A 24,525-nucleotide genomic window follows, 5' to 3' on the forward strand; every position below is an offset into this window, starting at 1 on the left:
TGTTACAATTAATATTATTTGTGACAAAAATTTTTATTTACAATAATTTATTTGATATATTAAAAAATAAAATAAAAAGAAATATATTAAAATTACGTTTGAATATTTTTTTAATAACTAACAAATGTATGAAGTTTTCATAAAGAAAGTAATTAGAATTTCTTAAAATATATAAGTTTATTTATAAATTAACCACAAAAAATATTTTTTCAATTTTTTTTTTTTTCAATTATCGGTATATAAATAAATGTTAGTTATTTTTAAAGATGATATTTTTTGATAAATTACAAAATATGACATTTTAAAATATTTTATTTGAAAAAAATATAAGAAAAAAGATTATTTCGTTTTTTTATACAGAGAAACAAAAACTTATACATCAATGCTACATTAAAATTTAATGTCTACAAATATAATATATAGTATATTTTAAAACATTATAATTTTACATATAAAATATTTTTTTTAAAAACATTTATTATAATATATAAATATGGATAGTAAAAAGTATTCTCATGTATAAGAAAACGTTTAAAAATATGTTTTATATATAAATTGGTTTAACATAATTGAAATGATTATCTATCAAATATATAAAAATAAAATTTGTAAACAAATATTATTATATTAAATTTTTTTTCCTAAAAATTGGATTAAAGATTACATAAATTTTTATATGTTTTAATGCTAACTTTAATAATAAAAAAGATAATTTTAAATTTATTATTTCTCACGTTTATATTAATTTTTTGTATTTATAAAAATTAAAATTAAAGATTAATACCTGAATTAAATATTTTCCCTACATATTTAAATAATATTTTCTAACTTTAAAATGCATTATTTATAAAACTACTTTATATAATTTTAAATGGTAGATATAAATTAATATTTATAACTCTTGTTTATATTCATCATATTCTTGGGCAATTTAAAATATTTACTAAAAATTTGTTTTGTATTTCTCAAAAAAAAAAAGATAAAAAAAAAAGTTGCATTACAATAATTTAATAAATATTCTTTATTATATAAGTAAAGAAAAAATTTCAGTCTAATAAAATTAACATTTTTTAGTTTTATATAAGTAAAGTAATTCTTTGTAGTCGTCTCCAAAAATTTTCTAAATTTTATTTCTTCTTCAATAATTTTTGTTATTTGTTTTATATTAAATTTCCAAAATATAAGGTATGTAATATAACTCTTAAATAAAATATAAATTTTGTCATTTCATTTTTTATCTTATTTATATATATTTTTTTAATAAAAGAAATTTATATTTTAAAAATATTTTTTTTATTATTATAAGGTATAATTAGAAAATAATTTATTTATCAAATATAGTAAAATATATTTTTATTTTAAAAATTCATTGATATATTTTACAAAATAAAAATTATATTCATAGTTTTTATTTACAATATAAACTTATTTTGATTAGTTATATTGTTATCAAAATATATGTATGTATTTCTATAATAATATCTATTATATCTCGACATATGTAAAAGCTTAATTTACAAAGCTTAAACTTTCTTTTAAAAATTTTTTTTAAATAAAAGTTTTCCTTTCAATATTCGTTTATTACGTAAACGCTTTATTCGTATGTTTGAATTTTTATTATTCATGAAATATCATTATTATAAATAACTCAACAAATATAATAAGATTTTAAAATTTTTCTTTTTACCAATAACTAAGAAAAAGTTATTTAACTACATAAATCTTGAAAGTTTTATATAATTAGCTTAAAAGGATAACAAGTAAGACATAATATTATTACTTGTTAAAAAAATAATGTGTTATAAAGTATATTTTTATTATAATTTTTTTTATTTAATATAAAAAAAGTGATTCTAGATATAATTTTTATATACATTTATTATAAATTTAAAAAAAAAATTTTTTTTTTTTTCTTTTTATTTATACTTTTTTGTTTTTTTTATTTTAATTATAAGATTATAAATATTATTTAATATTAACTTTCAAATCTTTTTATATAATAAACTATTTGTGCCTTTTCAACCGGTACTTAACGAATTAGCTTCTAATGTTTATTTTCAAGCATCCGTATACTTTTTATCTGTCATTATATTTTACATCTGTTCATGCTCTTGTCACTAATTGTCCATCATTATTGTTACTTAGCGTGCTAAACACTACAATTCTTGTTAATTTTAGAGCTAGCATATATTAAAATTCATATTAAATATAATTTTGCTTTTACATAATTTATAAATAGATACAATTTTTAATAAATTTATTAAATTTAAAAATTCTTTGAATTATTATAAAAGATTTTTTTCTTTTGTATAATATTTTATATACCTTCTTATTTTATTAAGTAGTACAATCTTTCTTATTTTATTATATTACACTGTGGTAAAATTTCATTCATTTTTTTTTATAAATTTATAAATATATTTATATATATTCATATATATATATATATATATTTCACTTAATATTTTAATCGGTTTTTTAACGAAAAAGAAAAATAAAGTAGCTTAGTTTGGAATTGTCATTAAATGATAAATGGCATTTTTAGTAAAGGAGTTGAGCTATAATTGACGGTGCGTTATATCATTACTATGATTTTAACATTATATAAATGTGTTATAATATATAGATATATAAATTTAAGTATGATAGGAATAAAAATTTTTTTTTTTATCATCTTTCATATATTTTTATTTTTATACATATTTTTAATTTCATTTTTTTAAAAATAAATTAAAGTTCGTTAAATTAATCCATTACTTAAATGTTTTATAAAAACAACATTTAAATTTATTTCTCAAGTTTTACATAATTTTAACAAGTTTTTATCATTTTTATAATAAACTTTATCTAAAAATGTAGTACATATAAGGATGAAAAAGAATGCATAATCGAAAGTTGTCTTATCTTTCTTTAAGATTATTATATAAGAAATTAAAAATTTTTAAAAGCTGTTAGAAATGGTTTATGGATAAAAGATTTTTAGTTGTAAATATCTTTAATTATTCTTTTACATCCTTTCAATTACTCAATAACACTTATATTTTTAGATTGTATTTTATATTAAGACACTTTTACTAATGAAGTGTTATTGATAAATTAATAATTTAAAATTTATTTAAAAAAAACAAAATTATTAATAATAAATAGTGTTGCAAAATATTTTAATAATGAACAGGTAAATAATAATAATTTTTATAAAAATAATATTAACTAATTTTTTTTAGTCCTTTTCGTGGATTAAGGCGTTCAGGAAATCAATCTTATCCTTATCCTAGAATTCATACACCTGTAATGGTTTTTCGCAATAATGTTCGATCAGTTGTAATTGAAAATAGTCCTGAGTCATCTCCAAAATCTTTATCTAGAATTAGTGTTATGTCGCCACAAGATATTAAAAAAAATTATGTTCCTAAACGGAGACCTCCATTAAATTGGGCTATACCTACAATACCAGAATCACTTAGTGATGAATCATTAAAAAGTATACTTTCACAAGGAAATGATGAAATGGGAAATTTTATCATTGATAATGATACTGAAAAAAATAATTTATCAAAACAAGTTGGAATTTTAATGACTGATAAAAATGTTATTAATAAAGAAACAACTGATGCAATGACAAATTGTGAATTAAATGAATATGACAAAAAGAATAACAATTTTGTTGATAAATTTAAAATTAGAAAATACTGGAAAAAGCATCAAAAAAATAAATCTATTGAGGAAAAGGATGATACAGATAATAGATACACGCAAATACCAAGATTAAAAATGAGAAATATTCTTAAAATGAATACCAAAGAAAAGGATAATTCGTATAATAAAAATATTGAAATGAATTTAAATGAAAAATCTACATCTCAAAAAAATTTTTCACCAAAAATTAATACTAAGTATGTTTTAATAAATTATATTAATTAATAATTATTTTTTTCCTATAATTTTAGTTATTCAAATTCAATTCTTGGAAAAAGTCCACTAATTACTATGGCTCAAAAATTTCGTATTAGAAATAGAAAATTTAAAGATCCTATACCAAATTCAAGTACAAATGTTAATGGTAGTACTAGTATGGATTTCATGAAAACAATGTTTCCAACAAATGTTAATTTATATGCTGAATCCTTAAAAAGAAGCCAGAGTTTAGAAGATAAAACAGGTATTTATTTTCCCTTAGAGCTTTCCATATTTGACAGAAATAAGAATCCAAATTTAATGAATAATCCCATATATGCTAATATTTCAGGACAAATAAGTGAATTTTATTCAAAAAATGTTCAACAAGATAATGATACATTAGAACCAGTTGATGAAGAATCTTTTGAAGATAATTATCTTTGTATTTATACTTCTGTTGATACAGAAGAACCTACAAAAAATAATTTTCAAAATGAACATGATAATAATTTATCATTAATAAAAGAAAATTTAGCTTTAAAAATTAATACATCATCCACAAATATTAATGAGAATGGTCAATTAGAAAATACATTAATAAAAAATATTAAGAATGAAATTAAATGTGAAAAGGTAGGCATTACTACAGAAGAAAAATTAAATAAATTAGAAAATGACATTCAAGCAACTATAACTAAACAAACTAGTAAATTAAGTTTTAAATCATTATTTAATAATAAAAAAATTAAAAATGAAAAAATCAAAAGTCCAAACAAAAAAATATCAAATGAAAATAATTTAATTTTTAAAGAAGAAATTAGGATACCAAGTTGTGCTGAAATGGAATCAAAATTATATTTAGAAAATCCTTTAAATCGACCATTAGTTGTACCTAAAAAATTTGGAAAATGTAATAATGATTATGATGAATCTCCTACAAAAGATGATAAACTTTTAAGTTGTGTTGAAACATATGCACCATTATATTTTAAAATTTCAAAAGTTATTGGTCAAGAAATTGGAAATGATGATGATTTATGTCCATTAAAAATACCAAAAAATAATACTAATTCAGAAAAATTACCATTAATTTTAAAAGAAAATTATTGTAAACCATTTAAATTAGATAAAAATGAGTTACCAGAAAATATAGAAAAATGTAAAGAAATTGATGAATATTTTATAAAACAATTAGACAAAACATTACAAAATCAAACTATAGTAGAACAAAATCTTAAAAAAAAGGAAGAAATTTTAGAAAAAGCAATAAATTTAGTTGAGAATAATTTGACAACTTTTGATCTTGAAGATGAAACTATTAAAGAAGCAATAAATTGTATTTTGTCAATGAATATTGATAAAGATAATGATATTCAATCATTACTGGATAATAGTCCTTCTAAAGAGAGTAATGTTAAAAATGATAGTAATAATGTAGTTAATGATCATATATCAGTTCAAAATGCAACTAATACACCCCAAACAAATGAATTGAATGAAGAATTAACAAATAATATAAATAATGATTGTAATAGTATTTCTACTTCAAATAACATTAATTCTAAATTAACTAATGATGCAATATATTTTGCTTCAATCAACTCGTTATCAAGTGGTACAAGTGATATTGTAATTGAAACATCCTCAGATGAATGTGATATTGAAAAAAAATTTTCTCTTCCAACGTGTAATACTTTACCTATATCATTTATGTATGATGTTGTAAATAATACAACTAATTTATGTGATAGTAATATGGTAATTGAATCAAAAGTTATTGATAATATTTTACCACCAGAATTTATAAAATCAACATACATTCCAATGATTGAAGATTCAATTGGTAGTAATAGTGATATTATAGAAGATAAAATATGTAAAAGTGGTGATGGTTTCAAATTAGATATACAACTTTCATCACATAATTTAAATAATAATGATATACAAAAAACTAAAAAAGAATCTGTTTGTAATCCAAAAAAATTAGTTCATTTATCACCATATGAAAGTGTTATAACTAAAAATGATAATGGAAAAAATTATTCAAAACCATTTAAATTAAAAAGTAATACATCAAGAAAATCTGGTAAACAATTTTTTTCATTTTTTTTAAAAAACAAAAAGAAACATGACAATATAAAAAATATATCATGTGAAGATAAAGTTAGAAAAGCACCTTTAGCACAATCAGAATGTACAAGAATTGCTAATAGTCCAATGATAGAAACACCACCGATATCATTAATACAAAAAAATTGTAAAACAATTACAGATGATGTTATTTCTGGTGTTCCAGCTGTTGTTAATGAAGAAGAATATTTAACACCCAAAACTCCAAGAAGTAGAGGAAATATTGATTCATCAGCTGGATTAATTGATGATGAATTGAATGATCAACCAATGTTAATAGGAAATAGTTATTCAATGAATAATTTAGGAAGTCTTACATCATTTCAAATTGATAATTTTGGAGGAGAAGAAGAGGAGTTTCAAAGTGATTTAATGAGTAAAAGTATAAATTGTAGCATATCAAATACAATAAGTAATAATGAATTATTTACAATTAATAAAAAAGGAATGGCTAAATCAATAACGGATGCTTTAATTGCAAATAATTTAAAAGATGAACCAGAATCTAATGATACAATATCAAATGAAAAAATTCAATTTCATTCAATTGTCAAATCATTCAACATGACAGATGATGAAAAAAGTGACAATAGTTATAATTCAACAAAAGAAAATCAAGTAATTAATAATACAACAGAAGAACATATATTAAAATGTACAGAAAATGAAGAAACAAGAATTGATATTAAATTAGTTGAATTTGAAAATCAACCAATTGATTTTAGTTATAATACCTATCATAAAAATTTAAATTTTTTGAATAAGTCATATGAAACAACAAATTTAAATTCTATAATAAAACAATTAAAACAAGAAAATAAAATGTTACAAGATGTTATAGAAATGAAAGATGAAGAAATAAAATTATTAAAAGAAAAGTTATCTATTTTTATAAATTTATAATTTTAATATTTATATATTATCCAGTTTTTTTTATTACCATATATATTTAATATTGTACAAATAGAGTTACTGATTTTAAAATATTTAATTATAAAAGCAAAAATTAATAATAATATAATTTTAATTATATATACATATTAAAATTAATAAAATTGTTACTTAAAAAAAAATGATATTTTAATTAAAGTTAAAAAAAAATTTTTTTTCAATTTTTTCTTCTATTATGATAACTAGGATTAAATGTTTCATTTTTAAATGTTGTTGAATTAACATTAATATCCATTAATCTTTGATGTTCTGCAACTTCATATACATAAGTTGCTTTTCCACACATTTTACAACAAATAAAAATAAATATAATAATAATAATTATACATAAAAATAAAATTGTTGTATTTTTGATAGGATTATTTAAAAAATTATTAATATCCATAAATATTTGATAATTTTGTGTAGATGTGTTTATTTTATTTTGTTGAACACCATTATTTTTTTCTAAATTAATTTCTTTGATTGTTTCAGTATAATTTTTTTTATCAGAAATTATATTATTTTGGATGACATCATCTGATGAATTATCTATAAATAATTTTTTTAAAATAAATAAAAAAAATGTTTTTTAATTCATTACTTTTTAAAGTTAATGTTTTTGAAAATTCATTATATGTATTATTAAATTCATTATATGTTATATTATTATCTTTTATTTTATCAAATACTGAATTAGATAATGTTGAAGTGCTACTAAGTAATGTGTATGTTGTAGTAGCTATAACATCCTCTGTAGAAGAAACAATTTGTGTAAAAAGTTTTTCTTCCGTAACATTATAGTCAAAAATCTCATCATTTTCTAATAGAAAATTATCATCAACAATAATTGTATTTTCTTGATAATCTTCTATATCAGTGATATTATTAGATATTCTTCTATTATCAGCTTCTTTAATTTTTTCTAACAAATTTTCTTCAATAGATATATTTTTTGATTTAACTGCTTCTCCTAATTTAAATAAGAAATTATCAGAATATTCCACAATATTTCTTGGTTTTTTTTCTTTACAATTAAAATAATTTATTCCACATTTTTTATTATCATTTCTACATCTAGACATTGGTCTAAAACCACCATACAAACATGCAACACCAAAATTTCTTCTATTATAACAATGAGCCATCGTTTTATTTGCTAATAATATTAGATCATCATATATACATGTCCATTGGGTTGGTGCACAATTCATAAATGTAGTATTATAAAAAAACATATCAGATACTGTTCCTAAAGTCTCACATCGTATATAAGGTGGAAATAACTCTTTTTCTATTTTATCTTTATAAGGATTAATATTAGCTTTTGATACATCAATAAACTCTTCATTACCTTCATTTATAATACTCTAAAAAAATAAAATATATATATAAATTTTTTTATTAATTTAACAAAAAAAAAAACTTACATTATTGGTCTGACATTTTAAAATAGAAAAAATTGTTATAAAAAAAATATTAAATAACATTAATAATTTCATATTTAAAAAAAAATATTTATAATAAAAATATAGAAAAATTTAAAAATACTTTAACGTTAAAAACTCAATAATACAATTATTCATTTAAACTATCTTATAGAGTTTATGGAAATTTAATTGCTTTATTTATATGTTGTTTATTAGGAAATTATATTAAACAATTATTGTTTAAAAATTACAATTTATATAAATTTATTACTGTTTATTTACAATCGTTAAAAATAAAAATCTTTATGATAGCTTTGATTACAATCAATCAAAAATAAATTTAAAATCAATCATTAAAAATACACAAGCTAATTTTATTTGAAATAAAAGAACAAATTAAAATGGTAATATAATAAAAATGCTTATTTAAACGTTACGTTTATTTTTGTTATATAAGCATTAAGAATAACATTAGAATGAATAAAAAAAAAAAGAAACATTATCAAATTTTATTTTATATCGAAATTTTATGAAAAAAAAATGATGCATGTTTAAGATATATTGTATATTATTTTATGTTAATAAACATAAAAAAGTAACCAAGAAATTATGCTAAAAATAGAATCATTTTTTATAAAAAAAAAATAACCATTATGGATATTTTGGGATATTCTTGAATTTTAAACTTTTTGAAGGTCATCAGAATAGTCATTTTTTTTACATGACATCCAGCATCCACAAATACATGTCAATATAACGGCAATGACAAGGAAAATAGCTTGAACAAAAAGAATGAAATTACTATTATCACTTTCAATTGAATAAAGATTTTTAACTACTTCAATTTCTTCTACATCTAGTTCAGCTATTTGTGACATATGTCCCATTGTTTTCATTTTTTTAACAATAATATCAGAATCAATAAAATCATTTTGTTTATATAATGTTGCTTCAGCAGATCCATCTTTATCTTCCTCAGTTTCATCATCTTCGTCACTATTTTCGTCATCATCATCATCATCATCGTCGTCTTCTTCATCTTCATTCTTATTCTTGACAATACCATCATTTAATTCTTCACTAACATCGTCTTTATCACTGTCTTTTTCCTCATCAACAGATATATCTTTATTATCACTGTTACTATTTTCTTCTGTATTATCTACACTATTTTCACTTTCTTCATTTGAATCATTTTTGTCACTTTCTTTTTTATCATCACCTTTGCTAACCTCATCATCGTCATTATCATCTTCATCTGAAACTATTTTAGGTAAAGTTTTTAAATTTTTTTTTTTACTTAAAACAGTTTTTAAAGTGGAAACATTAATTTGCATGGCTGTACTATTTTCTTTAAGAATAAGAAATTGGACAGTCAACTTCTTATCACTATCAGCACATCGTAAACGAACAATAACAATATCACTCTAAAAAACATTAAATCAATAATATATTAAAAAAAAATCATTTAATTTTATATTTATCTTATATTTTAAACTTACCACTTTAACTTTAAGAGCCGAGGAAACTTCTTTTTTAAAGGCCACTTCTGGAAAAGTATTAAATTGTTCAGAGGAGTCGTCTAAATTAAATGTAATTGAGGAAGCTTCAAATTCATTGTCAACGATGTTTGCGACCAAATTACAACTTTTTTCTGGAGCAGGATTCTAAAAAAATAATTTTTTTATAATTTACAATATAATTTTTATAAATTATATAAATTACCTCATTTCTTATTAAAGCACATACACAAGAATGTTTAAATACATCCTTATTACAAACATAATGGTCTTCGAGTGGGCAAATTTTACCCTCTGATAGTGATAAAAAAACTAAGACAATAACAACAAGTGGTAAATACTTCATTTTTGTATAAAACTACCCTAGAATTTTAAAAAAATTATTAAAAATACATAAGTATAAAAAAAAATAGCATAAATAATATTTCTTTTAATCAATATATAAATACCAATAAAAACTTTTTTTTTGCATTTATACATAAAAAAAAATTAAAATTTATCACAAAAAAATATCTTAATAAAGAGATATAATAATTATTATTACTACAGAAAAATTTTAGAAAATATTTTGTTTTGTAATTAAAATAAAACATAAATTTAGTTATATAAATTTGGTATAAAAAAAAAATTCATCCACTAATAATCATTAATTCTTAGTTACTAAAACTTTATAAGTTATATCAAGTAGTTATATGTAATGTATTAACTTTAATTTTGTCCTCACAAACGATAAAAATAAAGTTATGGTAGGTTAATTTTACAACATATATTAAGATATAATTTCAATTCTTAAAGTAAGAATTTTAAATAAACAGGTAAGAGAGAAAAGAGGAAGATTTAAGATATACAAATGTATATTTATAGTTACATATTAACGATATATTTATTACTATTGTAAGCTAACGTAGAGACGCAAATACAATTGTAATTATAATATGTTGATTTATCTTATTCTTTACTAAGATAAAGTATCTCATATTTTAATAAATATATGATCAAAAATTCTATAAACTCACTAGGATTTTTTTAAAAAGTAAATGAATTTTTAATAAAGAAGGGTAGGTTATCTTTATGTTACATTAAACAATACAATATATATTGAAAAATTACTGCGTGGGATATATATATATATTTTTTTTACTTTAAACTTAACAAAATATTGAGAGTAATTTTACTTTGTATAAATAATAAAAAAATTTATTTTTTAAAAAAAAATATCATTTTAATTAATATTTTGATATTATTTTCTTATCCTTATTGTATATATAGATAGCAAATATAAAAAATAAGATGTGTCTAAAGAAAATAATTTTAGGAGTGTATTAATACATTAAATAAAGAACAAGATTTTTTTATAAGAATTATTTAATGAAATTGAGAAGATTTTATGAAAATGTAAATATCTTTTTATAAATTTTTTTTTTTTTCAAATAAATTATTGTTTAAGTATAGTTTATAAAATTTATTTAGAAACAAATTTTTATTTCAATAAAATTAGAAATCTTCATTATTATGTGAGAAAAATTTACATTACATAGAGATCTCTAGTATTTATTTTTCAAAAAAAAAAAAAGATCGATCCAGTAAGTAATTTGCAATGTAATAAAATGTCAATAAAAATATTTAATATTATTTTATATAATAATGAATTGTTTAGTTTTTTTTTCTATTCATTCAAAAGTTTTTTTAATTTTCCTTAGATTGTTGAAGGATTGAAATTTTTTCTCTTAACATCTTATTTTCAATTAACATTTCTTCATAAAGAAAATTTTCATTTTTTAAATTACTTATATATTTTTTTAATTCTTTATTCTCTTCTCGTAGTCTGTCTGCTCTTTCTGGAAATAAATAAAAAAAAAAATAATATAAACTAAAGATTTTAAGTATAAATTTCACTCATTTTTATAAGTAATATATCTTTGACTTTTGCAATAATGTCAATTAGATTTTTAAAAAGTAATTTTTTGAAAGAATATATATAAAAGTATAAACATACCTCTTAATTTCTCAATACACTCAACAAGCTTGTTAAAATCATTTCTAAAATCTTCAATTTGTTCAAGCATCCTTAATTTTAATATTTTATTGTATATCTATTGTTTAAAATATCGTTGAAAAAGAGATATATTAAAATATTAAACTTCCCTAAAATTTTAAATATATCAATAAAAAAAATGTTACAATATAAATATTTTAAAATAAAAATTTAGTATGATAAATAATAATTGAAGCATAAAATTTTCTATATTAATTCAAGATATTTAAATTTATAATACCAAAGTATAACATTTTAATACAGTCAATGGTAAAATTTAATGGTAGTAAAATAACGAAGATTCTAAATAAAATATTTGCATTAATATTTATTAACACAAATTAAATTATTCGCATTAATAATTATATAATAAATTAAGAGATAAAAATAGTAACTAAATTTTGTATAAAGAAACTTTTACTTTTTTTTATAAAAATTAAATTATATAAAAAAAAGAAAAATAGTACAAACAATTTTGATATTTGATTTTAATAAAATATTATTAAAATAAAGTAAAATTATATTAAAATAATACAATTGTTTTACAATTTTATTCATAAAATGTATTTAAAGTTGATTGTATTTGTTGATAATCTTATCATGTTGATAACAAATTTTAAATAAAATAAAATTAGTGTAGAAACTAATCAAATTTAAAAATAAATGTATTCAAATGAAAAATAGATACTTTATAATGTAAGATACATAATTATAATTGCAAACATTTGTATCAATGATAATTTTACATAACTAATTAACAAACAAATCATAACTTTAAACAAAATTATAAATAAAATAGATTTAAAAATATATTATGTCAAAATATGTTAATGCGTTTTATTTTTTTTTTACACATTACTACAAATATAAAAATTTTATGGTAATTTAACATTAGGATAAAGGTTAAATATAAATTCGTCTATCAAATTTTGTTATTTTTATTAAGTACAACTAAAAAAAATTTTAATAACAAATTGTTTTTTACAAAAAAAAATTAAAATTTTTGTTTATAAAGAAGCACTTTTTTTTTAATAATTATAATAACGATAAAAAATATTACATAAATATATAAAAATAAAAGAAAACACAAAGAATGTCATATAGGTAAAAATTCTTTTTATTTATAATTTAATTTTTCCATTAATTCATTTTAAATGATAAATTTACAAAGACGACATATAATAAAAATTTCTATTGTCTACAATTAATAAAGTAATAAATAAATAAAAAGTTTTTTTTTAAACTTTATATTTTAAATTAAATCAAAGAATAAATATTAAATATTATAAAAATTTTATTATTTAGGCCAATGAATACATGTATATTATATTATTAACTACAATTTAATAAACAGCTAGTTAAAATTTTTCTAAAATTTTTGTTATAATGATTATGTTATATATTAATATATGCATATACTATATTATTAAAAGAAATAATTATTATATATATATATTTATATTTAATGAAAAAAATTTAAGACGACTTTTTTTTGTAGAAATTTGTCAATAGTTTATTAAACAAAAATGCATTGGCAATGATTTAAATCTCATGAGATTTTATTTAAAATATTTTTTCTTTTGTTATCTGATGATGTGTTAAAAGTATAGAATTAAATTTTGTATATGTTTTTAAAAAAAAAAATCCTATTAATATTAAAAGAAATGGTATAAAATCTGTCAAAATTATTGTATTCATTTTAAAAATACATTAATATTATCTAATAATATTTTATTTATCACAAATATAGATTATAATATATAATTTATATTAAAATTCAACATCATTGTATTCTATATTTAAAAATAAAATAAGTATTAGGTTACAAAACATTATAAAAATATTTAAATTATATTTACAATACAAAAATCATAAGACATTTTTTTATATAATTTTTAATAATGCAATTTTGATTGAATATAGTATTTTTAATAATATATTTATTAATATGAATAAATATAAAAATAATACTATTTGTGATATCTCAAATTACGAATGTATAAAAGAAAAAAAGATTAAATTATGATAATATTAAAGTAAGCGAATAGAATTTAACTTTGAGTTTGCCATTTTCATACTATTTACTAAATTCAAGTTAGTAATATAACAATTTTTAATTTTTTCAAATACTTGCAAACAAATAAAATATTGTAAAATATCTGTTATTGGAGTAGAAGTTTTAGAACAAAATGCCATACATTGACCATTATTAATTAGGTGAACATTATGATCATAACAACATTTTGTATGATCATCACCATTATTGGCACATTCAAAGACCTCCTTTAATTCTCCATTAGGGCATTTATTTGTTAAAACCGCCTGTACCAACTAAAATGTTAATTATATAAATATATATATATGGGTCAAGTTATATAGATAGATATATAAGATTCTAATAAAAGTTTTAATTTAATATTTACCGTTTTATCTGATATTTCTTTAAATGAACATATTTGTTTACAATCAAGACTTATTTTTCTTTTTATACAACATTCTAATAGTGTTTCATCTGCTGTCAAAATTCGTCTACTATTAAGTTGTTTTTTGTCATTAAATATAGAAAGTGAAGTTATTTTTGTAACCAACTTTGTAGGTAATTTTATTGTTGTAGTAGTTATTTCATTATAATATCCAAATAATTTTTTTTTTTTTAAAGTAACTCGTTTTGTATTATTAATTATTTTATTATTTAAAAAAATTTTTTCTTCTTCAATAATTTTTGGTCTATTTGGTATTGGAATGACACCTTTTGATTTTGTCAAATATTCCAGTTCATTGTTATCAAATTCATTTGATTTTGACATTTTGTTATTTTCAACCAGTCTATTGATATTTTGATAGTTTGATTTATTTTTACTTAATTTTTTATTTTCTATTTTATAAGACTTTGTTGCCGTTCTAGTTTTACTTTCTATAATAATAAGTCATATTATACACATATAGAAAGTATTAAATAAATAATTAATTAACCTTACTTTTAACAAAACTAGCTACACTATCATATTTTATACGTGTAAAAATTTTTTTACCTTTTATAGGTGCATAAATAATAAATTGATTTGAGTTATAACTTTTAATAATGTCATCAGGTATAATATTAGAATTATTATTAAAAATTTTTAATAATTTTTTTTTCTTTTCATTTTTAGTTAAAAATATTTTTCCATCTTTTTTATTATTTTCATCTAAAAAAAATGCATTTGAATCTTCCAACTTATTTTCATTAACAGGTAACTAAAAAAATAATTATTTTTAGTAATATTAAAACAGTAAATATATTTTTTTTTCAAAACTTACCACAATTTGACAATTAAGATTTAAATTTAATAAATAAAATATAAAAAAGGATAAAACTAACATAGTTTAAATTTTTTAAAATAATAATATTTATTAAAAATAAAAGTTTTATGTGAACAATTAAATTTTACTTAAAACGGTTATATGAATTAGGTTCTATAACAAAATCCAGGATAACTATATAAAAGTGATATGATTTAAATAATCATCCTAAATTGTTTTACAAAATAATCTAGTATGGATTATTGAATTGAATAATTTTTATAAAATCATATTTGTAGTCTGATAACTTTCTCTTTTATAAAAATGCAGATTTTTACAATTATAAAATGACGATATAAAAATTGAAAAGTTGATATCCAATCAAGCTGAAAATAATATCTTTTATTATTATAATTGTTCATAATTATTATTTTTAAAAAAATTATCATAATAAATTAGTTTATAAAACTTTTACATTTTTATCTAAATTTAAAACATTTTTACACAAAATAATCAATAAAACAAATTTATAAAAACAATATTCATATTATATTGTACTAATAATAAATGATTTTACAATAATAAATGTCATAAATTTACGATAATTATTTGATCTTTTCATATTATAATATATTATTTGTTATTATAAGACTTGTTAACACCAGATAAAGGTTTGTATAATGGATGTGAATCTAATCTTGGATCAGAATAAATACTAACCACAGAAATTCCTTTTACAGCTAAAAATAAACATTAAATCAATTTTTTTTTTTATAAAATTATAATAATAAACATACCATGAAGAAAAAAAACACTTAATCCAAGAAATATTGCAATTGTAAATAAAAACATTATATTGTTTCTTTTTGTTTTCATCAATAATAATAATGTATATAAATGTTGTATCAATAGTTTACTTCTAAAATTATAATTATATTATAAAACTTTGATGAATATAAAGTGGAATGATTTAATGAACAAGGAAAATGACTTTTACGCAAACTAACTATTTTATCATGTATAACCTTTAAAAAGAAATAATTATTTTATAAAATATAACTCGTTATTGTTTTATCTTTAAAAATAAAATTTATTTAAAAAGTAGTGTTAAAAGCTAAAATTCAATGACAAAACAAAAATATGTATATATATTATAAAAAAGATAGAATAGTTATTTTGTTAGAAGTAAAATATATTCATTGATAAAAATAATGATACAATAAATTAACACATTTTTAAATCTATACTAATTTAGTTAAGAATAATACCGTATAAATAAATAAATAAAATATTATTCTTTATAACTTTTTAAAGAGAAAACTTTTTAATTATGTTAAAATCATATAACTTTTATAAATACAATATTTTATATAAAATTTAATGTAACTATATAATGAAATACTTTGAACAATAATAAATATAATTAAACAAAAGAAATATAGTATAATTAATTTTGAAACGAGAATATTTTCATAAAAATTATTTATAAGAGATAATTATATTAATATACATGTAACGAAAATTGCTTTAAAATAAAAAAATGTAGTATCAATAAAACTACCAAAGTATATAATAATACATCTTCTTGATAAATGATTTTCTAAATTAATTATATTTTCAAGATTTTTTTACAATAGTACTATATAAGATTAATTTAAATGATTATATTCATAAAAGTAGGCATAGTTTTTTTTTGCAATCATTCAAATAAATTTTTTTTATGTATTATGTATTGATATATGTCTTCGATGAAATCCTCTTTCAAAATCAATTCTTTCTTTAGCTATTATTAGATACTGTTTTAATTTGTTAAGTGGTGGTGCAATATAAAATTCACCATCATCACCAATAAACAAACTGGGAGTATTTTCAATATCTCTTCCAATTGTTTCTGGTGTTTTATATATATGTCTTGGAGCATCTAAATCATTTCGAACACGTTTACGAATTTCATATGCTTCCAAAAGTGACACAGATTTTACATATTCTAAAAACATAAATTATTTTAAAATAATTTTTTTAGTAATATTAATTTTACCTGCAAAATATATAATAATTAATGTTAATCCAAGTATATTTTTAATTTGCATATTTTCAATTAATTAAGAAAAATTAATATCATCTAAAATTAAATAAATATATAATTTTATAAGAAGCTTTTTCATTTAAATAGACTTATATTATTATACAAAAATTTTTTTTAAAACAAGATTATTAAATTAGTAAGATGAAGTAAATTTCATAGACAAATTTATTATTTTTAAAATATGTAAAAGCTTTACATAATTAGAATTATTTTTTTTTCCTAATTATACAGATAATTATTATAAAGCATGATTTTAAATGTTAAAAAAAAATTTATTTTATAAATTAAATATATCTTTACCTAAATATAATTGATATTTTAAAGATTGTTATTTCGCCTAGTGATTTTTATATCAACTTTTCAATATCAAAATAAATAGTAAATCACGCCTGTCTATATCAATTTACTTTTATAATATTAAATATTTTATCTTTTAAAATTTGTAAAAAATATTGTACTAATAAGGAAGAGTGATTTATAATTCTTTATTCTAATTATTATAAATAATATTGGTAAATAAATAAATTATATTACAATATATTACACAAAAATGTGACTATCATTATAAAAATACTAATATTTGATTTAAGATCATTGACACAAGTCAAATGATATGTCTTTTTAATAGTTTTATAATTAAAATTTATATCATTTATTTACTATTATCTTGAAAGTTATATATATATGTATCATTTATTATATGTTAATTAATAAATTAAAAATGGAAGGTGTCAAAAATATTGTAAAGTTACAATAAAATATTACTTTATTTATTTAAAGAAAATTAAATATTTTTTAAAAATTTAAAAAAAAAATAATATAAACAATTACTAATTAGTATTGTTATTGGATAATTTTATTCAATTGCGTTAAAACACCCTCAGGATGAGAGATATATTGTAAATTTTATGAACTGGAAAAAAAGATATTACAATGACCATGTGGAATATTTTATATACTTTAACAGGTTTTCTTAGATAATGTATTATCTAATGTAATTTGTCTTCCAAGTCCATATGGTGTCATTCCTTTTTGTGAAGCACATTTATTTGTTCCATATTGTAAAGGAATTATTACTTCTCCTTGTTTTATTATATCTTTTGAAAAATGACGTTTATTTGATTGTGCCATTTTAACAACCCATGGTGGAAATGAGATCTTTGCATTTTTAAATTGTGCCACACCTGCAAGAGACCTCAAACATTCAACAACTTTATATGGATGTTTATTTTCATAAAGATCAACAGTTTGAAAACATGAAAATTCTAAAACACCATATCGTTTTATTGCTTCAAGAAATGTTGAAATATTTTCCATCTTTAATAATAAAAAATATATATTTTTTTTTAAAAATATTATACTTACTTTATGAAAAGGCATAACAGGTGATTCTTTAAATTTAATTAAAGATTGTTTATCTAATTTTAAAAGTCGATTAATTAAATAACATAATTGAACTCCATCTTTAAGAAGATTACAAAATTCATTACTATCATTTATTTCCATAGGATCAATTGGAAATGGTATTTCAGTAGTTTGTTGTACCCATGAAATAATTTCTTGTGCCTCTTCAAGAATAAATCTTGCTTGATTTTTTTTTTCAATATCACGACTTAAACCATATGATGGACCATGATTTGCCATTTTAAATTGATTATAATATTTAATATAACTTCTAAAAATGAATAATTTATGTTAAAAAAAAAGGATAATTATTTATAATTTTTAATAGTTTTAATAAACAAATTTAAATTTTAAAAATAATTCACCATTGACATCAAAATGTTAAATATTATGAAAAATAAAATATAATTAGGATAAATATATGGGGGTCACCGTTAAATTCTTTTAAATCAACTATATAAATGTCTAATAAAGTTTAACAACATTTAAACTATCCTATCTTTTTATTCAATTATCTGATATTATTATATTTAAAAAGGAAATACATTAAATTGTCATAATGTTTGAATCATTTTCATATTGTTACATATCAAACCTCTCCTTTTGACATAAAAGAAAAGATTTCAATCAAATTTAAGGTATTTTATTTTTATTAAATATAACATAGTTAAAGAATTATAACTAGATCATTATTAATATGATGATTCCTTATTATCTTTGACATCTCCATTTATATATAGATGAAACATACAGTGGTATTTGTAAAAAATTTTATTTTTTTTTATTTTTGTATTATTATTATTATGAAAGAAAAGTGTGTAGAAGAAAAAAAAATTATGTCACTCTATAAGTATTTTAAATTTTTATTATAAGTATTTATGATGACATAAAATAAATTTTTATTGTGAAAAAAAAAATGTATTTTTTTATAATTTTTTACTTTAAAATTTAAAAATAATAAAATTAATTTTTATTAATTTTTTATTTTTATATCACATTTTACTATGATTATAAAAATAATATTAAAAAAGTATAATGTTAATTTCCAAATGCTATATTGTATTAACATGTGTCATTAAAATAAAAGATTAGAACGGTAGACTTCCTAATAATAGAATATAAAATTAAACAAAGAAATGATGAAAAAAGATAATTATAAATATAATTATTGTATATTGTAATAACCACCAGGTAACAAATTGCATATGCATATCATTGTAATTATAAACAACGGCAAATCCTGATTAATACTTTTCATTGTTGTTAAAAATTTAATTGATACAATAATCATCTTTTTATAAAAACATATGTCATAATGTCAAATACAAATATATCCAGAAATATATTTTTCTAAAAATAAATATATAATCATTTTTTTTTTTGCAATAAATCATTTTATTTATTTATACAAATTTTTATTCTTCTAAAAAAGATAAAGAATAAAAAAAAACTTACTATAATTATTATGTATATTATTAATATAATGATATTAATTGAATGAATTATGTTTTTATCATATAAAATTATAATTTTTAAATCAATGTTTTCTTTATTAGAAATGAAAAAGTAAAATAATGTTTATAATAATATATTAATATTATTATAAACTATTTAAGATCAAAATAATACCGCTTATTTATTATTGGCATTATACACACTATCATTTTAATGAGTGTTTAAAAATATTCAAACAAAAAGTATAATTTTGTTTTCTTGATTACGTACTTTATCCATCAAACATTAGATAAAAAGAAAAATAAATCGCTTTTGAAAGTATTCGATTAAACTATTATTATTTTATAATACTATTATATATAATATATTTATATGTAATATATCTTTTAAAACTATATTTAAAATTTACAGGTTAAATAACAGAAAAAAAATATATATATTCTAATTAAATTTATTCAAAAAAATTTTTTTTTTAATAATATTACTTTCTGTAGTATATGAATATTTTATAACAATAGATTTTAATAAGTCTTTTTTTTAATATAATTTATAGTAACATAATTAACTTTAAAATAATCTTTATCACAATTGGCCAATTTATTGTATATTTCAAGTTTAATTATATTATTATTTTTATTGTCATTTTATTTACTATCTCTATATAATTCTCTACTATATTTTATTAACATGTATAAATCAATGATTTCTTTTTTTTTCACGTAATGTCAAACATCTTTATCTTTTACTATCAATTTCACTTAGAATAGAAAAAAAAACAATAAATTTTATAGACCCATAAAAAAGTAGGTAGATAAAAAGTTGTAAAATGACCATCCACTAAATATAGGTAAGAATAATGTCATGTACTTCTTATAAATTATTTTACAAAAATTTTTCAACACAACTGAGTATTTTGCCATTTGATTGAAAAAAAAAAAATTTAAAATAAATTGAATGGTTTTAATTACATACTAATGGTCACCTTCTGTATACAAGGATAGTATATGAGCACCTGTAGTTTTTTTTTTGTCTAATTGTTAATTTTATTTTATTTAGAAATGTCTAAAAAAATAACTATTTAATTTTTTTTATATAATTACTTTAAATACTATAATTTAAACAAATTTTTGTATTTATTTATTTTATTATTATTAAAATATATATTTTTCTATTTATTATAATCTTTTAATCCATTTGTTTTTACTTGCCACGCGTATATAATAATGGATTTATTTAAGCAATAGATTAATTCAATGATTAGACAGCAATCAAAATATATACCTTATCAAATTAATAACGGGCTTTTTGTCATTGGCACCTGACCTAAGAGTAAGTATTTAAGGATATATATATATAAATGAATTTATTAAGCTAATGACACTAATTTTATTTTCTTGTATTAATAAATCTTTTTTACTTTATTTTTCATTTGACTAATTGCTTATGTTAAACATAAATTTTTAAAAATTTTTCAAATACTACCGACATCCGTTTAACATTTATTTTCTTTTGTTGGTACAACTTTACAACATTTTTCTTCAAAAACTTTTTACAACATCTTTTACTTTTATCTTAGATAAATTATTATCACTCATTAATAAATAAATATACGTTTAATGTACTTAAATTAAAGTATCTTCTTTTACCAAAACTTACATAACATAATTATATTGCTATCTAATTTGTAATTGAAATACATAAAAATACTTATCCACTCTATTAAACATTTATTTTAAGAAATATAACTTTAACTAATTAAAAATAGTAATTTTTATTTTTTTGACTTATTTTAATTTGATAAACCTAATTTTTTTTTGTTATTTTCTTTTTTATGACAAATTATATATCTTATTTTTTTTTACCTAAATTTGTTTATTTTTTTTTTTATATAAATGTAATAAGATCTTTTTTTATTAAATATGATTTTATAAAGTTAAAAGAAAGAAATTTTTAGATACCTTATTTGATAAAAATATATTTATATATGTAAAGCTATCTTTTAGCTTTTCACAATTGACCATTTGTTTATCTACCTTTATAAGTGCAAAAAGTAAATATTCTTTATATTTAAAAGTTTTATTAAATACCAGGATGTATCAATGAAGTACATATATAGATAGTAGCTACTTTGTTAAGTTTCTTCATATAATTAGTTATTAGAAAAAGAAATACATCAACCTGATCAACTAACTTATTCTTTTGATTTATATTACTAAAATTTTTGTACTCACGAATGAGTAATAAACTATAAGAGTGTGATAGAGTATTTCTTATAATTAGCTTATGTTACCATTTTAACATCTATTAACTTTACATAAAAATCATTAATATTATAAATATTTTTATATATAATAATTTTATTAAAACATTTTTAGTCAACATTCTAAATTAAATCATGAGAATATAAATACTTTTATAAATTATTGTTATTATTATTGTATAGATATAATCATTTTCAATAAAAATACTCTATCCTAAATAATTTTTCTACATATATCTAATGATTAATTTTTATTTTAACATATGTGATATAATATGAGTTTCAATTTGATTCAGTATATTGTTATTCTCATTATTTAGAATTTTTATGATCATGACATTAATAATATACCACTCATCAATCAAAATTTGATGCTTAACTGTATATATATTTTCTTTCTTTTTTTTTATTACAATTTCTTTTATTATAATTTACTATTATACTATCTTTTATTCAAAAATATTTTTTACCTGAAATCATGAATATCTATAATTATTTGTCTTTTCAATATTTTATTATTTAAAGGAAGTATATTATTATTATATATTATAAAAATTTATTTTGATAATTACCTTATTTTTTTTCCTATATCTATTTAATAAAATTAATATTATAAATATAAAAATTATATATACTTAATGATCTAAAAAAAAATTATAATATTTTATTAATTTATTAAATAATATTAAGATAGATATTATATATTGGACCATTTTATAACTGGACTGTATAATAATCCGATAATAATATAGTCTTTGAATCTATTCATCTATGAATTTTTATTAAATCATTAATAATATATTGATGGTAGATAAGAAGATATAAAAGTTAATGTTTAGGTCTACAAATTATTTAACTGATTATCATCATTGATATGTACCATCTTGTTACATTTACCGATACATAACATGCCATATATATTTATCTATTTTTAATGTAATTCACCAAATCACTATACCTAATTTTTAATTACTCATTGAGTAAATATATTATATATTTATACTATTATTTCTATTGTATTTTTTTTGAATGTCAAAAGCTCTTATAAAAAATGTTATTACCTTAAAGTACATTTATGTTAGAAAGAAACAATATGTTTAGTTATATTTAACATTATATTTTCTTTTTTTTTTAATCCTCTTTTTTATAATTTTTTTTTCAAAAAAAAAATAATAATTTATTAAAAATCATTACAAATTAATTGTTAATATATCTTAACATATTTAAAATATTATTTTATTTATTATTACATATTATTTTTAATTGTACTCCTGCCATAACTTTTTGAAAATCCCCACCCTTGATAGGACCACTCCTAATATTTTAGTTGATAGCTGGTAGTTGACCACTCCCTTAATATACAAATGTCATCATTTAGCTTAAATGTACAATATAAAATAATGACATGTTATAATATCTAAGAATTCAACTATTATTTAAAATTCCCACGAGTATATATTTTCTGATTTATTATCTTTTTTTTTTTTTTAAAAAATATTATCATATTATTATTAATATTTTTATTATATAATAATAACTTTTTTTTTTCTATATAATTATAATTAAAAAAAAAAAACTATGTATCATGATAAAAATAAAATAACTTACCTGATAATTAAAAGATTTTGTATGCTTATTTTGTTATAATACAATCATAATACTAATAATTTTTATTTTATATAGAAAAAGTAATTTACCTTATAATAGTTTATAATATTTTCCAGCTGCTTTTAAGCTACTTATATTTATTTAATTCTTTTTAAATTTGCTAACCTTCAGCACATGTTTCTCAAAAATTATAAGTCATCATTATCGCCTTACATGATCTTGTTTTACCTGACAACCAAATAATCTATTATTCCTAGTGATGTCAATCTTTAGTTATTGAGATCTCCTACAACCTCCTTTATTTTTATATTTGATGAAATATATATATAATTATATATATATATATAATATCATGAAATATTATATTAAATAATGGGTATTAATTTTTATTTAATTTTTGTTATAATATATAATTATTTATAAATATAAATATTTTATTTTATTTTTAGATTATTCAAAATTTTTTATTATTAATCTAATCACTAATA

At 18.1% G+C, this 24,525-nt stretch overlaps 7 protein-coding genes across 7 annotated transcripts; 1 reads left to right on the forward strand and 6 right to left on the reverse strand.

Annotated features, from left to right (window-relative positions):
• Positions 1-3,167: 3,167 nt before the first annotated feature.
• Positions 3,168-6,930, forward strand: SRAE_X000205100 (Hypothetical protein; the record flags this gene model as incomplete). The annotated part of the gene is made up of 4 exons (XM_024643418.1): positions 3,168-3,175; positions 3,225-3,893; positions 3,948-4,159; positions 4,247-6,930. 4 exons carry the CDS (start codon positions 3,168-3,170, stop codon positions 6,928-6,930), a joined length of 3,573 nt encoding a protein of 1,190 aa, XP_024499522.1.
• Positions 6,931-7,135: 205 nt separating this feature from the next.
• On the reverse strand, positions 7,136-8,459 carry SRAE_X000205200 (Hypothetical protein; the record flags this gene model as incomplete). Its single annotated transcript, XM_024643429.1, has 3 exons — positions 7,136-7,509; positions 7,562-8,327; positions 8,388-8,459. 3 exons carry the CDS (start codon positions 8,457-8,459, stop codon positions 7,136-7,138), a joined length of 1,212 nt encoding a protein of 403 aa, XP_024499523.1.
• A 608-nt stretch (positions 8,460-9,067) lies between these two features.
• On the reverse strand, positions 9,068-10,253 carry SRAE_X000205300 (Hypothetical protein; the record flags this gene model as incomplete). The annotated part of the gene is made up of 4 exons (XM_024643440.1): positions 9,068-9,651; positions 9,688-9,814; positions 9,890-10,054; positions 10,113-10,253. The coding sequence occupies 4 exons, from the start codon at positions 10,251-10,253 to the stop codon at positions 9,068-9,070; spliced, it is 1,017 nt and encodes a 338-aa protein (XP_024499524.1).
• A 1,340-nt stretch (positions 10,254-11,593) lies between these two features.
• SRAE_X000205400 (Hypothetical protein) lies at positions 11,594-11,973 on the reverse strand (the record flags this gene model as incomplete). The annotated part of the gene is made up of 2 exons (XM_024643451.1): positions 11,594-11,745; positions 11,904-11,973. The coding sequence occupies 2 exons, from the start codon at positions 11,971-11,973 to the stop codon at positions 11,594-11,596; spliced, it is 222 nt and encodes a 73-aa protein (XP_024499525.1).
• A 69-nt stretch (positions 11,974-12,042) lies between these two features.
• Positions 12,043-15,305, reverse strand: SRAE_X000205500 (Domain of unknown function DB domain-containing protein; the record flags this gene model as incomplete). Its single annotated transcript, XM_024643462.1, has 5 exons — positions 12,043-12,052; positions 14,077-14,273; positions 14,366-14,856; positions 14,921-15,179; positions 15,243-15,305. 5 exons carry the CDS (start codon positions 15,303-15,305, stop codon positions 12,043-12,045), a joined length of 1,020 nt encoding a protein of 339 aa, XP_024499526.1.
• Positions 15,306-16,942: 1,637 nt separating this feature from the next.
• SRAE_X000205600 (Hypothetical protein) lies at positions 16,943-17,314 on the reverse strand (the record flags this gene model as incomplete). The annotated part of the gene is made up of 2 exons (XM_024643474.1): positions 16,943-17,211; positions 17,263-17,314. The coding sequence occupies 2 exons, from the start codon at positions 17,312-17,314 to the stop codon at positions 16,943-16,945; spliced, it is 321 nt and encodes a 106-aa protein (XP_024499527.1).
• A 956-nt stretch (positions 17,315-18,270) lies between these two features.
• SRAE_X000205700 (Calponin repeat and Calponin homology domain and Smooth muscle protein/calponin family-containing protein) lies at positions 18,271-18,954 on the reverse strand (the record flags this gene model as incomplete). Its single annotated transcript, XM_024643485.1, has 2 exons — positions 18,271-18,627; positions 18,676-18,954. The coding sequence occupies 2 exons, from the start codon at positions 18,952-18,954 to the stop codon at positions 18,271-18,273; spliced, it is 636 nt and encodes a 211-aa protein (XP_024499528.1).
• Between the last annotated feature and the right edge of the window lie 5,571 nt (positions 18,955-24,525).

This window comes from Strongyloides ratti, scaffold srae_chrx_scaffold0000004 (assembly GCF_001040885.1).
Source record: "Strongyloides ratti genome assembly S_ratti_ED321, scaffold srae_chrx_scaffold0000004".
Taxonomy (NCBI): Eukaryota; Metazoa; Nematoda; class Chromadorea; order Rhabditida; family Strongyloididae; genus Strongyloides; species Strongyloides ratti.